Below are 15,583 nucleotides of genomic sequence, written 5' to 3'. Positions count from 1 at the left end.
CAGATTTTCTAAGTGCGTCTCCTGAGTCTCTGCCCATGATGTTCATGTACTTGCTACCTCTGCTTCACTGCATAGCAGAAGCAACACAGGAATCTTATTTCCAATAATTCCTTTCCATCCCCCACAGAGAAAACAAAAATCATGCACTTACTGTCCATAAAACAGCCAAATTTTCAGTCCTACTGATACATACCGAAGTGACAAGCAAAGCTGGAAGACTATGACTGCAAATATAAAAGTCTTCCAGCAGTTTCCCAAATTTTTTTGTGGTTTGGTTTTTTTTAATCTCCCAGAACTTTGTAGTGTAATGATGGGATTCAAAGTTCCCCACCCAAACACATTTGAATGAAGGCTCTTCCTCACTCTAATACTAAAGGGGTCATGTTTCCTCAAAGACCTGAAAAAAATCAGCCTTCATCCAGAGCACAACTTCAAAACAATGTCAGAAGATAAAGCACTTGGAAGGTCCCAGAAAAGGACCTTCTAATTGTGCCTGGTGATAGAGACCTTGTGAACTAGATCCCCCAGCAGAGTTAATCCTGCAACATTGGTAAGGTTTTAGAAGACATCATTAACTACTACATGAAGGAAGCATAGATGGGTTGATAATCCTGTGCATTTTAAATGCAAAGGGATTGATTTATTCATCTGCCTGACAGCCTGCACTGTGTTCCTTGTGCTTGCTCCCACTTCCTGTTCAATAAGTGTACTTGAAAGACATATTCAACACAGGTCTGCTTCACGTGTCCCAGCAGTTTAACAATGGTTAGCCTCAGGTCCTCTGCAATATTTTTCCTATTCAATGACCCATCAGCCAAATAATCCCCTGAACCACAAAACCAGCTTGATCTTGATCAGACTGACAGTGGTCACAGCTGCAAGAAAACAAGTACATATTTGTTCCTATTGTTCAGTTCCCCCTCTGTTTACAGGTAGACCAAATTCCCCACCCTCAGATCAAATAAAGAGCTAAGTTAACTACCAGAGGTATCCTCCCAGTCATAAAACAGGTCTCCCTGTGATGAACTGCCCAGAATTAATATATCCCTGCAGCAGAAGCCTTTTGCTAGCTCTCTTTGAACTACAATGAACATCTGTTGACAATCTCCCACAGGGTAACTTCTCTCCTCCCCTGTTCTAATCCTCTCTCCCTTTCAGAAGTACACATCAGCTGCCACAGGACGACTCTCACAAGCATTAGAGTGTTTCCTTTCACTGGTCTTTCTTGGGACCAGTAGGAAGAGGGATGATCAGTCAGCTCTGATCAGTATTTTCTTCAAAATTTGCTGTTATGTCCAGATTCCTGAAGTTTTCGATGCTGAATTAAAGGTTCTGCTTGGAAAAAGACAAGATTCATGAGTTCTTGAACGTGACTTTCAGCCAGATTTGGACACTCATTTGATTCTGACTGAGAAGAGCTTTACTAGGGACAACTGCAATATTAGTAAAGTGTTCACCTTTGCACTAATCCTGGCTGTGCCTTCTGATCACTCAGACAAATAAACACAGCTAATTGCTTCAATTTCCCTTCTGTTAATCTTAAGGGCAGGATAAGAAATTTTGCCCATTTTTTCAAAAGGATCTCAATATTTTTAGGTGGAAGGCAACTGTGGACAAAACTATTTGTGGCTGTCTAGTAGAAAGGGAACCTGTTTTCACAAAGGACTTAGAGAAGCCCTGGGAAAAGAGCTCCCTTTATTTTACAGATGGTGTCATTCATTCACCTCTTCCCTTCTTCAACAGACAGCAATTATAAAATTAAGTTATCTCAGAGGGAAATGGAATTAAAAAAAAAATTCAAACCACATAAGGAAATTTCACAGAGCCCTTTTCTGCCACTGTGGCACTCTATTCTCATAAAACAAACCAGCAACCTCCCCCTTGTTAACGTCATGGAATTTTCTGTTCAAATAACAACATTTCTCCACCTGTTTTGTGGCACACAAGAGGAAGCATTTTACCAGCACTTGTCAAGTCAGCTGCTCCATATTGGGTCATGACAGGGTAAATCTATGGTCATTCTATATCTGTTCTGTTCCTGCTGTGCATAGCCTCCCTAAAAGGAACAATCCAAGCTCAGCTCTACTTTCCAGAGCTTTAGATAGCCAACAGTGTAAGCACAGTCCAACATAACACAAAACTTACTGTGTAACTGGGAGAAAAAACCCTAAACATTTTAAGGCATTAGAGAAAACACACTTAATTCTCTCAATTTGTTCTGGTCCACCAATGTGAGCTCAGAGGACAGGATCATGCATCCCATCCCATGGGAGAGGGCTGAAGCAGAGGACTGCAGCTAGGAATCCTCTGACCTTGGAGGAACACCCCCACTGTAGGCAAGCACCACAGCATCTCTCTCTCTGCAAGCCAGCTGGCAGCTGCCAAAGCTGATTGACAAATCACAAATCAGGCCCTGCATCAGTGCCTGTCTCCTGCAGAGAAAGAGCAGAACACACAAAAAGGGTAGAAGGGGCAGGTCTGAACAAGGGGGCCTGAGATGGAAAACAACAGCTCGGCTCTCTGGCCAAGTGTGGGACTGGGCAGTCTGTGAGTGATTTCTCAAAATGGCTGTTTCCCTTCCTGAAGCTGCCCCCCTTGGATCAGCCCCACACCTCACAGCTTCCACTTGTGGAAAATCCAGGGCACAAACAAGTGAAGAAGAGTTTGCCCACCCAGGGAGGCAATATACTTTCCATTTTTTAATTGTTCCTGACAGTAAAGAGTGCATCTTTTAGTTAACATTAAAGGTCATGCAGCTCCAGCCCAGGCAGGTCATTGCTGAGATCATCACTCCAGCTATTTCTAGCCACTGCTCCAGCACTGCTTTCTGCCAGCTCAAAACACAGCCTGGAGACAAGTGTACAATCTACACCAAAAGACCAAAGAATTCTCCTTCCCCAGCCTTCTTACCCCATGTGCCAGACCTGAGAACAGCAGGTCTGTGTCTATCCCCTCCAGCACTGCTGGTTCAGTGTGCTCTGCAATCGTCTCAAACCCTATTAAAAACATCCTCATTTATCTCCCACTGAAACAGAAATACCAATGAGCATCCTCACAAGCCATGTAAAGTCAAATAAAAAGAGGTGCCCGTGGTTCCAAGTGTGTTCCAAGCGTCCTAGGCTAGCCAGCTGCTCCTGGGTGCCCCTGCCACGATAACCCCAGCAGGTTTTCTGATGCTAGCATGTACAAACACTTGCTACAATAGTACAGCGACAGGTAACAACTGCTCATTATTTAATGAGGGGCTTTGCTTGAATGTCTGATCAGTAAACTCTGTATCAGTCCCCACCTGGCATGTGCCTCAGAATAAATGCTGGAGAACAGCTTAACCCTTTGATGGGATGTGCAGGCTCTTCAGGCATTGCCCTAACAGCAACCTGACATGTTACAACTGCACCTACAAAGCAGTTAACTGTAGCAGGTTTACTAGCAAAGTCTGAATCAGCAGGATTAGTAAATTGGAAAAACAGCACACAGGGCAGTTTAATATGCCTTACAGCCTTCCATTCACAAGAATCTTAAGCATCTTACTAAAGTAGGGCATGGTTTTTTTTATTTTAAAGAAACATTAGCCCTTTGTTCCTGATTTCTTTTATTGCTAAGTGTTAATGCAAACACAAGAGGGTTTATATCCTAAAAGCAAGGCATAAATCCAAAAGGATGAAGAGGCTGAGAGGCAAACCTTCTTGAAGTGAGCAATTTTCACCTTCTCACTGGCTGTGTGTCAGCACCAAAACAAAAATGGAGCCACATTAAAAAATGGTATCTTGGCACTGTCAGAGGAAGTGATAAGTATCATAATTGGCCCTCACATGCAGCTTTTCATTATCCTGACACTACATGGGGAGGGAGGATGAAAGAACAGACAGGCACACACATGTTACCTCTGTCCTGGCATAGCAATGCTCTCAGAGCTAAGTTTTAAATCTGGCCCAAGTGCTAGGCCACTACTCCAAACTGTACTGTCTTCCTGCCTTTAGGCACCTAATAATCAGCCCTACCAGTAAAACTGGGCCCAGCAGGAGCCTCTCATCTGTATGACCTCTGGAATGCCCTGAGAAGCAGAGCTTTGTCATCCACAGCACAGCAGAAAACCTTTCCAGGTTCTTAAGATCCTCAGGGTGCAGGATCCAGCCACACTTACCTGCAGGCACCTCCATCTCCATGGCACTAGAAAGCTCACTGGAGTTGAAGTGTCTGGGGTGGGAGCCTCAGCCAAAGATGGAGAGAACCACTCTGCCTATCTCAGCAAGTTCTTGCTTCTCTCGAAAAGAAATTTAAAAAACCAGCAGATTAGGCCAAAATTTCAAGGATAGACTTTGTCAGTCTAAGCATCCTCTGCCTACCTTTTGTGACACCTGGAGAAACTGCAGTTATTCCAGTTTAATAGCATTTTGCTATTCTTACATGGGTACAAGCAGTGACACAAGGCAGCAGAAAATAGATTCCATGGCAGGCAGGAGAACATATTGGCAAAAACGTTCAGGCATTGGAATTCACCTGTCTGTGGCACCAACAGCTCCAGCCAGCTCCACATCATTCAGGTTTAAACCACGAGGAATCAGCCACCTCATTTCTGCTCTGAGACACGGCCACAATGCCAAACCCTTCCCAGACAGGGGTCAGTCTGTGCTGGAAAGGGACAGGACACCTGACCTTACCACGAGATCTCTAAACCAGAGGCTGGAATACCATACCCCAGACCATTAGTAACATTGGAGTAGGTGTGAAATCGTTCCTGTGATCTCTTCTTTCCCTACAGGTGCCACGGATGTTACTTCCTTCCAGAAGAGACTTTACACTTGATCTTTCAGATCAGAGACTGTAGATCTGATTGAAGGATAACACTGACAGTCCCTGACACTTAGCAATGCCTGCCAGAACAGTTACTGGGGGTGAAGATGGGGTGGTACCACCTTGGTGGGGTTTCCAAAAGCTGTGCCTCATGCAGCAGAAGGCAGCTCTGCTGAGCAATTCAGTTGTGTTTTCAGAGGTGAATGGGCTGGCAGCAGAACCTCTGCCTCCCCACCTAGCCCTGATCACATTGTTCTCTCAAATGTGCCAGCACAATTTTTTCCTGCAGCAGCACTGTGAAGCACACCACTTCAGGGGAAAAAAAAATCCAACAAAAAAGCCCAAACAATGATGCACTTGTTAGAACCAGCTCGGCTCCCCGATCAGATTTACAGCACACCAACAACTGCAGTGGCAGAAATTTGGGAGGCAATGTGCTGTGAGGCCAGGGCAGGAAAATGCAGAGAGATTGGAACATTTTAAGCTGATGTTGACAGCACAGACAATGTCTCATGAAATCAGAGCTTAACAGGTGGGAGAGTGACACAACAAGGGAAGGCATTAGGCTTTTATAGAAAGAAATAAGGAATCAATATTTAATTACAGGAGAACAGCAATGAAGTTGCATTATTGAAACCATCTCACCAAGTTGATACAATATTTTTTATCAAAGAAAACCTAATAATGAATCTACATTAACCTCTAGACTCAGCGTTCACCAATACTTCCCTCCTAATAAAAATAGACATTTATATGCTTGTGGTCAAGAGCTAGAAAGATCAGAAAAACTGACAAAGAATTAAGATGCCCTTTAACTCCATTTCAGTTACCAAATTGCCCTGACTGTTCAAACAATTTGTGTGAGTCTCTCTCTCTCACATTAGGTTCCTACCTAATGCAGAGCAATTGTTCCCTGCCAGGGTCAGAAAAAGGTTTCAAGAGCTGTGGATGGAAAGAAGAAGGAAAATCCCTTCTGTTACAATCAGTACAACATTGTGTCTTTGTAATTTACTGTTGTGGAGAACAATGAGATCTAATGATCCTTTCTGTATAAATGCCCCATGATAACACCAAATCACACTGTATGCCACGTCATAGCAGCATTAGCCTGAGGGGGATGAATGAGCGTGTTGTGTTTTTCCTAAGAATAGAACAAACCACAAAGCCATACCTGGGACACAGACACCTCGCAGACACATTGCTGCCTTCCCCCAGGGAAGTGAACCATATTCTCTGGATGCTGTTTTGCTGTAGCACAAAGCTGTCAGGGGGGAGAGAATGGAAGCAGTGACATGAACTCTCAGCCAGACTTGTGACAGTTTGGACATCTGGCAGCTGTCCGAGGGCAGCTGGGGTTGGACAGAGGGGACAATGAAAGAGCCAAAAAGATCCAAGGATCTTCAACAAGGAAGCTGAGATGTCACTCATTTCTCCCCAGGGAGCAGGGCAGAGCCTTGGTAGAGGTGGGGGAGAGCAAGGGCCAAGCTAGCAGAGGTTTGAGGCACAAACAAAGCCAGTTCCCACCAGCCGAGCTCAGGGAGAAAGGAATGTGAGGGATGGGGAAACTGGGAAGGAATTAGAGCTCAGACATTTCAAATGAGCACCTCTTCTTAAACTCACCAATTATTTCAGTCATTGCAGTAAAATGCAAGTATTGTCCAAATAGCAGCAAGGAGACTGCCCTGACAGAGGGGCTGGGTAGGAGACAGCAACACTCCTGGTTAAACAAGGCAGATGAGGTGGCTCAGGGAACAGCTCCAAGGACAGCTGTGAAGGAACAGCAGGTACTACCACCCTCCACGCCCACGTGGAATGAACAGATGATGCCAACCCTCAGGACACAAACATCTCAGTACCAGAGGCTGCCATTTAGAATCACAGAATAGCCCGTGCTGGGAGGGACCAGTTGCACCCAGCTTGTGGTAACTGGGAGAGGGCTGCAATGGAGACTCATCCCCAGTGGGTACAGCTGTGCAGGACAGGAGACCAGCATGGAAGGCAATGAGATATGGAGGGCTGAGGTTACTGACCAACCACAGAGGGTACAGAGGGCACACAGGTGTAAGGCAGACAAAATGAGGGGAATAAAAGGTTGGACTGAAGAGCAATAAATGGTGGATGCTTGAAGCCTTCTGATGGGGTGTGGTACTGTTTGGTGACACTCTGTGTATTGTGGCCATCTTTACTGTGGCATGTGCTGTGACAGGGACCCGCAGGGATTGTCTAGTCTGACTCCTGCCTCTGCATAGGACAACCCCAAAAATCACCTGTGCACCTGAGAGCATTGTCCAAATGAACTCTGGCAGGACCAGTGCTGTCAGCCCTTCCCTTCATGAGCTACCTCAGGAGGACTGAACACCTTTCCTGAACTTAGCCTAAGATCAGCTCCAGGAGAGGGAAGACGCTGAGGTCAAAGCTGCCTCAAGATTGCCCGTTCAGGACTGAAATGGAAGAGCCCACCTCACAGAGCTGGCAAATCTGTCACCTTCTGCATCAGTAAAGCTGGAGTCACACCGGGAAATGAGCTGTGCTCCACAGGCAGGTACAAAGGACAGCTGGCAAAAGAGAACAGCAGGATGAGAGACCAGTCCCCGGCATCCCTGAGCTTGCCAGCCCAGCGCCTGTGGAAGCAATTGCCACAGCACGAGCTGTCCTGCAGAGCTCCGAGCAGCCGCCAGCCAGCAGCACCCTCCTGTGACACATTCCTGCAGCTCCCAGGCAGCGGCTCCGCCTGACACCCGGGAGCTGCGCTTGCTCCTGCAGCGTACCTGCACCTGGGATCCCCAAATTCCCTGCAGGGGTGTCCCCTCCACCTGATGTGGCCCAGACTCTGGTGAGTGCTCCACTCTTCCATCCTGAGTTTGTACAAACTGTAAGATTGTGCCCTGTTAGACTGAGCTTTGTGGCTGCTCACCTGAGTGTTTTCCAGGGGCAGCCTCTGATCCAGTACAGCATTAAGCCCGTCAGAAAAATTTCGGAACAACTGAGAAGAAGGGAGTTGGACATATAACATGCCAACAGAGGGAAACCCCTCTTATTTCCAGCATCTAAGGTGCAAAGCCCTTTCTGCCTTGTATCCAGCTCTTTCTCTTCTGGTGAGCAGGGAGATGGAGCAAGCTTGTGCCAGGCTACACTCAGCCTGATTCTTCAACAGGACTTCAGAAACCCAGACAAGAAGTGATCCGTGTAAGAGGCTCCTGCAGCTATCAGTGCTTTGGTTCCACTGCCTTTACTTTCGCTACTTCATAGCTTATGGATCTGCTCCTGCTGGAGCTCTTTCTCCTGTTTTAGTCAATTCACAGACTGAGATATTCAATGATATGAGCGGATGGGCGGAAACAGATTCTGTACAAGGATTACTTACAATTTAGTCCAAGAAAGAACACAGTGGTCTGGTGCAACTTCAAAAGCTGAAAATACAGGGAGATCTGAAAAGAACAAACTGTAATTCAAAACATGACTGACAGGATCCATCTGCCCTCCCAGAACAGAAGGCATGGATATAATAAGGAGGAACTCTTGGGGTACTAGAAGATATAAGGAAACTCCACAAAGCAGTAAGTTTGCATATCTGAGGTAGTTCTGTCCCCAGGAACTTGCACCTTTGGTGTCCTGCACTTCATAAAACCCAGCACTGCAGGCTGGAGAGCATTGCAGAAGTACAATAAAGATTGTGATAAGCAGCTATAAAGATTAGGGTAAGGAGATCCAAATCTGAGGCTCAGTCTCCAGTATGGCAAGCGGTAGGGAATACAGAATCTGCAAAGAACGTCTACTTTCAGCAGGGGAAGGAGAAAGGATTGCCAGTACAGAGGCCTCACTGTTTCGGCGAGCAGCACCCTCCCACAGGCACAGGTGGGGCTTTCCCACAGAGGCTGAGGTCAGGAAAAGAGGCCTAATCCCTGGCAGCGTAACGGGACGGGCACAAGGCGGGAACTGCGAGGGGACCCCGGCCGGACTGCACTAGCTGAGCATGCTGGGACACGGAGTCCCCTCCGGGGGAGCCGGCGAGGAAGGGAGGACGCCGCGCACTACAACTCCCGCAGTTCTTTGAGCGCGGCGCTGTCTCCTAGGAGACGCGGGGGATGCGCGCAGGGGGTCCCGCCGGGCCGGAACTACCGCTCCCGTGGTGCCCCGCGCGGCGCCGCCGCCGCCGCCATGGAGCGGCGCGTGGCGGAGCAACTCCGCAGCACGCTGGGCCCGCTCGGCCTCGAGGCGCACGCCTTCAAGGTAATGGCGTCACCGTGACGTCACGGGAGCGACGTCACTGCCCGCGGAGCTGCAGGGGCTGAGGGAGCGTGGGGCACGGAGCGGGTCCTGGGGCCGCACAGGGGCCGGGGGGTGCCGGGGGTCGGTGCCCCGGGGAGCTCGGGGCGCCCCTCGGCCGAGCGGGGCCGGGCACGCCTCCGCGGAGCCGCTGCGGCCGGCGCGGGTCGATGCGCAGCGCGGGGTCCGGCCGGCCCGCCCGGGAGCGCGGGACAAGGTGACCGCAGAGGCAGCGGCTCCTCCGGCCCTTGGTGCGAGCCCCTGACCGGCGGGGTCGGGGCCGTTACGTAATGACACATCTGCCCCAGCAGACGGCAAAGTCCTCTGAGCAAGGTTACATTTTAATCTGTGTGGGAGCACCTGTCTGTGGAAGTGCTGACCCCCTCATGCCCTCCCCTGACCTCTGTTCTGCCCGTGGAGGGGCCCCCCTGCAGCCTCTGCCGCTGTGCCCTGTTCACCTGTAACTGCGGGGGCTCCTTCCTTACCTGCCCCAGGGCAATCTGCAATAAATCAATCTGCGATATCGAATACAAATCAATCTGCAATAAACGTGCCCTTCCCTCGGGGAGTGTTGGATCTGTCACCTGAAATATTTTTATTTCCTGCTGTGATGTTGTGTGCATAAAAAGTACAAGGTAATGAGGTGGTGAAAGAAGTAATGAGATAAGTGCCTCCAGAATTTGGAAAACTCAATGCTGCTTGCCTAAAACACATCAGCAGAATTCGGGGCAGAACCCAGATAAAAAGACTGTAGCTACCAGAGGGGAAACCTTCTAGCCCTCTAGCTCTCTCCAGATTTCATTCTGACACAGCCAGCCCTGGTGCACTGACTGATGTTCACTGGGAAACCAGCAAAGCTTAGAGTCACATCTCTCTAATTCCTTGTAACATCTCAATTCAGCACCTTCAGAGCCACAAAACTGATTAAACTTAGAGGTTCATATCAGAATGTAAACTTTATAGTGAATCTAGTTTTTGTTCTGTGTTTCCTCATGGGCAGTCTGGCTGCCACTGCCAGCTGCAGAGTCACTGTCAGAGTAATTTCACTGATTGTTTAGAATAACCAGTATATTTCATTTTCAAACCTACTGTTGCATTACTCAACACCTCTCTGACTGTTAGACCTGGCCTTGTGGCACCCCAGGAGGGAGGGAGTTGTCATAACCTATGAAAAGAGTCATGTTACTGTACAGGGCATCAGGAGTGGGGTGCAGGGGGTTTGGGTCATTTCTTCCTGCACTTGGCAGTTGCAGGTTCAAGCCCTGTCCTCCTGGTCATGCTTCCTGCTGCCCTGGCTTGATCTCTCATTTCTGGACTGTGTCCAGCCCTGGAATCAAATATTCAAATGTGGCTGTGTCATAATCCACGTGCTACTGGTAACAAATGTTTTAGGGGGACTTAGCACTGCCAAGAGCTTCACATCATTCCACACAAGTGTTTCCTGCAGAAGAAGTAACACATGCAACTTGTCACACAAAAAAGAACGACCGGTTTCTTTCTGGCCCAAGATAAGAGAGAAAAACCAAACCTGTAAAAGCTTTATCTGAACCAAACAATCTGATTTGCATTGGCAAGACTGATTGCTCATACTTCCCTCTAGGTTTCTGAGCAGAGCTGGATAAAGGGCAGACTGGAGCTGAGTGCTGTGTGTGATTCTTATCTCACAGCTCACAGCACAGCTTTCCCAAACTGTGATTCCTGCTGTGCAAAACAACTTGGTGTGAAAGGAAGGCCCTGGGCAGATTTGCCCATCTGGGTTGCAAATGGAGAGGGCTACAGTTATTTCCACATTTTTACATTCCTGCATGTCCACTAGAGTGGTGTCTGTGTTGTGATGGAAGCGTGTGTTTCTTTGCCCAGGTTGGGTGGTACAATGCTGTTCTCCAGCCAGCCTTCCACCTCCCCTACCCAGATGACACGCTGGCCTTCGTGGTCCTCAGCACGCCGTCCATGTTCGACAAGGCCCTTAAGCCTTTTGTGAACAAAGAACGGTTAAAAATAATCAGGGATCCTGTGGATCAGTGTGTTTCTCATCACTTATCACGTGTGAAAGAGGTAAGAATCCGAAATACCCATTCCATTCAGTGCTGTGGCATGTAACCGGGTGGGTTGAGCAGCAGACAAAGCCCTGCAGACTCCTGCCCTGCTCTTTAGAAGGGTGAAGTGTTATTCCTGGAGGGAGCATCAGCAGGCTTTGGGTGCTTTACTTGCACGTTCTGCCTCTGGATTACACCTCACAGCTGTGAGGGAGCTCTGCAGGCACAGGCTGAATGCCCACAGCCTCAAACCTGCTGATAGAATTCAGCAGCAGAATGTGGGAGTCTGCAGGCTTCACATGTGCCTGATTTGCTGCCATCCAGCAGTTCTGGAGTGGCAAAGCTTTTTCCATGAGCTTGGGCTGATGTTTTCAAATTTTCCCAGAAATTCCCTGACCAGAGGGTGGATATCATGTTTGATTACGAGATGCTGCCGAGCCGAAAGCCCAAGTTCCTGGCACAGACAGCTGCTCATGTTGCTGGAGCTGCATATTACTACCAAAGGAAGGATGTGAAGCTTGATCCTTGGGGGAAAAAGGTGAGGCAGAAACACAGTCTGGGAAAAACCATTGAACTAAAACCATTGAACTGTACAGTGATTGTTTGCTCACTAGTCACTAGTTCATCTTGCAGGAAATTACAAAGTCCAGAGCACATACAGGTTGATAAAGTGTTTCAGGTGAGAATCGGAAGCTTCCAAAAATTCTCCAGGGTAGTAGGGAGATGTGCATGGAGAGAAATATCTTAATCTGTTAAACTACTTAGATAGAAGAATAAATGGCAGTGTAAAGGAAAACCTGTTCCTTACAGCATTACAAACTAGGGGGAAATGCTCTGTGGTTAATTTCTGTAATAAATTTGCAGAAGGGAACCTCTGCCCAACATTCCAGGGAGGTGTGTGTGGGCACAGAAAAGTGGGAGTGAAAATGCAGTGCTTCGAGCCACACCTTCAGGAAAGTTTTCCCTTCTCCTCTGTACAGCTCTCCAAGAGAAGGTTGGGAGAGAGAGAAGCATCTGATGGATGCTTTGAACTCTGGCCTTGATTAGACACAAAGTGAGGCAGCCTGGATAATTTTTTTTTTTCCAGAAGATCTTTGGCGTTTGTATCCATCCCAAGTATGGCGGCTGGTTTGCAATCCGGGCTCTCCTGCTCTTCCCAGCCATCCAGGTGCCGTTCCTGGAACAGCCCTCCCCTGTGGACTGTGTGAGCACCGAGGAGAAGAGGATCGAGCTGCTGGAGCAGTTCAATTTCCACTGGCAGGACGGCCGCTACAGGGACATCATCGAAGTGAAGGAAAGATACTCCGAGGAGCAGAAAGCCTACTTTGCCACTCCTCCAGCCGAGAGATTCCGGCTGCTGGGGCTCTCGCAGGAAGCTCAGAGAATCACATTTCACTGAGAAACCGGCTCCGCGGAGGGCAGAGGGCAGCAAAGGGTAACTCATGAGCACCGGCTTTTCCCGGTGCCGAGGGGGAGGAGGGGATGATTATGCTGGTACAGACATGGCAATCAAAGCTTCCCAGAGAGAGGAGCACTGCTCTGCTCTGCGGTCTGGGGCAGGTGGGAGCCCCTCTGTTCTGTGCTGCTGCTGATCTGGGGTGTCCTTTGGGGAGCCCAGTTAGATGCCATTAGCCTTTGGTTGGGAGTAGTTTAGACATCCTGGCAACTTCAAAATCCATGCTGCTCATTAGAAAAATCACTTTTGTTCTCAAAAATTTTCTTTCTGAATGTTCTGGTTTTATTCTTTGTAGGTGTAAAAAAAAAAAAAATCAGTCATTGTACTACTTAGTTGGATTTTGTCTAAACTTGGGGCAGGTACTTTTTTAGCCAGCATACCCTCTCTAGAGAACACATGTCCAGTCTTTAGAGTCTGGCCTAGGTCACATTTAAGCATTTATCCATTCACAGAGCTGACTGGAATATTTGGAAAGATGCTGAGTAACGTCCATATGATTGGAAGTTTTACTCACGTTAAGATAACTGACAGAAAAAGACAATTCTCGTGGCCTTTTCTAAGGTAGACCACATCCATGTTAAAAGTGTTTTTCAGTGCCAGCACACAGCTCACCCCCCTGCCACAGTTTCCTGGTGTGCTTTCTTTGTGGGAAAGACTGTAAACCTGCACACATGTAAAAGCCATGGCACAAGGCCTTGTCACATGCACAGGCAAACAAGCACAGAAGAAAGGGAAATATTAATGACATTTATGTTACTTAAATTGCTGGATTAAACATGTTCAGACAGAAGCAACATTTTTTCCATTACTTGGTCCTGTTACATTTGTTCAGAGGCTACAATGTGCCTGGAAATCAGGAATTAATTTCTCTTTGAGCAATCTGAGGCTCAGATCTCGTTAAAATAATATAATACACTAAAATAATATTTTGTGGGAGTTGTTTACTAGACTGCAGTGCAATGCTGCAAATGGACAGGCACTTTTTTCCTTCTGAGGGTACTAACATGATGGTGAAGAAATACTCACTTTGAAGAACTGAGCCCTTTCTTTTTATGTTGGGATTCTTCAAAGCTTTGGAGACTCCACCAGGAAGGCTGCCCTCACCATTGTTCACTGCTGGATACAGTTGCTCACAGTCAGTACACTAACTCATTGTAATCCAAATTCAGGATAACAAGTTTGCTTCCCTGTAAACAGAGTAGTGAGCATGTGATCACTGGGTTTGTTCACTACATTTGCTTTTACAAAAAAGTCTTTGTTGCTTTCCATGCTTTGTTAATCTCTGACTAAGGCAGACACCTGATTTAGAATGTGATAGAGGTATTGTGATGTTTAATTTAAGGTGAAGAATGAAATTTGTTTACAGAATTACTTCTGGTTCAAATTTGTTTGATGTTTCAGAACTTTGAAACTGAACTGTAATTTAACAGGGGCTTGAGGTAATGGCTCATACTAGTAACAAAGACAAAATACTGATTCTCTTAGAAGGATAAATATAGATTTGAATCAAATCTATCTTTTTATATTACAATTTAAAGTAAATTATTTTGATTTTTTGGTTTTGATTTCTTACAAATATTTAATATTTTGTCTTAATTTATTAAACAGATTACCATGGTCACTGCATTTCAATTTCTGTAATTTATTTCTCTTCAAATGGTATTTTGGTTACTAAATATACAAAGTTGTAAGTAAACCTCAGTACTGAGTATTTTTATTTAAATAATGCAGTTCTTAACTTGTCGAGAAAGAACTCAGGATGCTCAGTGGTTTTTTTAATATCCTGAAAAGAGTGAGCTACCTAAGACACACACAGTCCAGTATCTGAAAACTAAGGAAAAAAATGGTTATCTTAGCAGAAGTTGGTAAACTATTACCACAGGCCCACTGGGATATAAAAAATAAAACCTACATCCCATTATGAGTAAGTCCAATAAAGGTTTATCTTTCCCAATAAAGGTCATTTCAGTAAGAGCATTAACAGCAAGCACCATGAGAGTGCACTTCTCATTTCTTCCTCTGTTCTTAACAGTAACAAAAGTTCCAGATGTCCAGTGAGACATAACTGAGGGACTTTCCCTCAGCAGCACTAAAGTAAGGCCTGTAAGCACTGGAATTTTTACTGGTTAAAACCTATTAGTGAACAGAGTCACAGATCCGTGTTCCTTGTGCTTCTGGGAATACAATTGTGTCAGGCAGAACAGAGTGCAAATATTTATGTAGCAATATCCATTCCTACCACAGTGGTTTTGGAGTGACTTGGACTGGGCATTACTTTCTTTTTCTCAGCCAGCTCACTGAGATCCACAGCTGCACAGTGAGATACACAGTGAGAAGATTTCTCCCCTTGCTGGTTGGAGTATAAGGGCCTTTGTCTTATGAAATTGAAGTTTGAGAACCTGTTTGACTTACCTCATCTCTTGGGACAAGACCAGACATGGTGAGGAATGGATCAGCCTTGGATCCTGAGGCATTGTGAAGGCATTCTTAGTTTCAGCCCTTGCAAATATCAAACAAGTAATTGCAAATACTTGGAGAGAGTTACTAGTTCAAGTATAACATTTTACATTTTTAAGCAAGTTGTTCTCTAAATCCTAATTTTTAAACATTTATTAAAGACTCTTTTCCTCAGTATAACCAGTAGGGTGAGTATTCAAGAGCTGAACAGGAAAAATAAAAGAAATGAAAAGCTATTTGAATTTAAATTCAGTTTTAGCAACAAGGTATTCAGTACACTTCAAGCTAATAAAATAGTTTATGGAGAATTAACAAATTTGTAATAGTTTCATGCATTTACCATTCTTACTATCCTTAGTTTTCCCCTATTTTTTATTTTTCCCTAAAAATAACTGAGATTTTTATAACCATTAAAGATTTGACAGATAATACCAATTAAATACAAAGCACAGTCTAACCTGGTTACCAACAACCATCAGGGTTGTTGCTCAGAAAAACACCTGCAAAAACACTGTTGGTGGGTTTTGGTATCAATTTGAATCAGTTACATCTCAGTGGTACAATAATAAGCACT

General features: G+C 46.1%; 3 protein-coding genes across 5 annotated transcripts in view; 2 read left to right on the top strand and 1 right to left on the bottom strand.

The window, feature by feature from the left end:
- Nucleotides 1-4,165, bottom strand: part of TESK2 (testis associated actin remodelling kinase 2) — a 105,209-nt gene extending 101,044 nt beyond the window's left edge. The window contains exon 1 of the mRNA XM_050977306.1: nucleotides 4,145-4,165. The gene's annotated coding sequence lies outside the window, so the exon portion shown is untranslated. The remainder of the gene's footprint in view (nucleotides 1-4,144) is intronic.
- Nucleotides 1-15,583, top strand: part of NASP (nuclear autoantigenic sperm protein) — a 189,046-nt gene that overhangs the window by 123,365 nt on the left and 50,098 nt on the right. The gene's annotated exons all lie outside the window — the stretch shown is intronic.
- Nucleotides 8,936-14,253, top strand: MMACHC (metabolism of cobalamin associated C). 2 transcript variants are annotated; one of them, XM_030226505.2, is made up of 4 exons: nucleotides 8,936-9,024; nucleotides 10,921-11,115; nucleotides 11,482-11,634; nucleotides 12,187-14,253. In XM_030226505.2, the coding sequence occupies exons 1-4, from the start codon at nucleotides 8,953-8,955 to the stop codon at nucleotides 12,493-12,495; spliced, it is 729 nt and encodes a 242-aa protein (XP_030082365.1). In that variant the 5' UTR covers nucleotides 8,936-8,952; the 3' UTR covers nucleotides 12,496-14,253. The 2 variants fall into 2 exon arrangements, with proteins under 2 accessions (XP_030082365.1, XP_009087141.2); XM_009088893.4 differs by having other exon boundaries at nucleotides 12,184-14,253.

This window comes from Serinus canaria, chromosome 8, assembly GCF_022539315.1.
Source record: "Serinus canaria isolate serCan28SL12 chromosome 8, serCan2020, whole genome shotgun sequence".
NCBI lineage: Eukaryota > Metazoa > Chordata > Aves > Passeriformes > Fringillidae > Serinus > Serinus canaria.
Note: the sequence above shows the minus strand (reverse complement) of the source record. Positions and strands in the feature narration are given on the sequence as shown.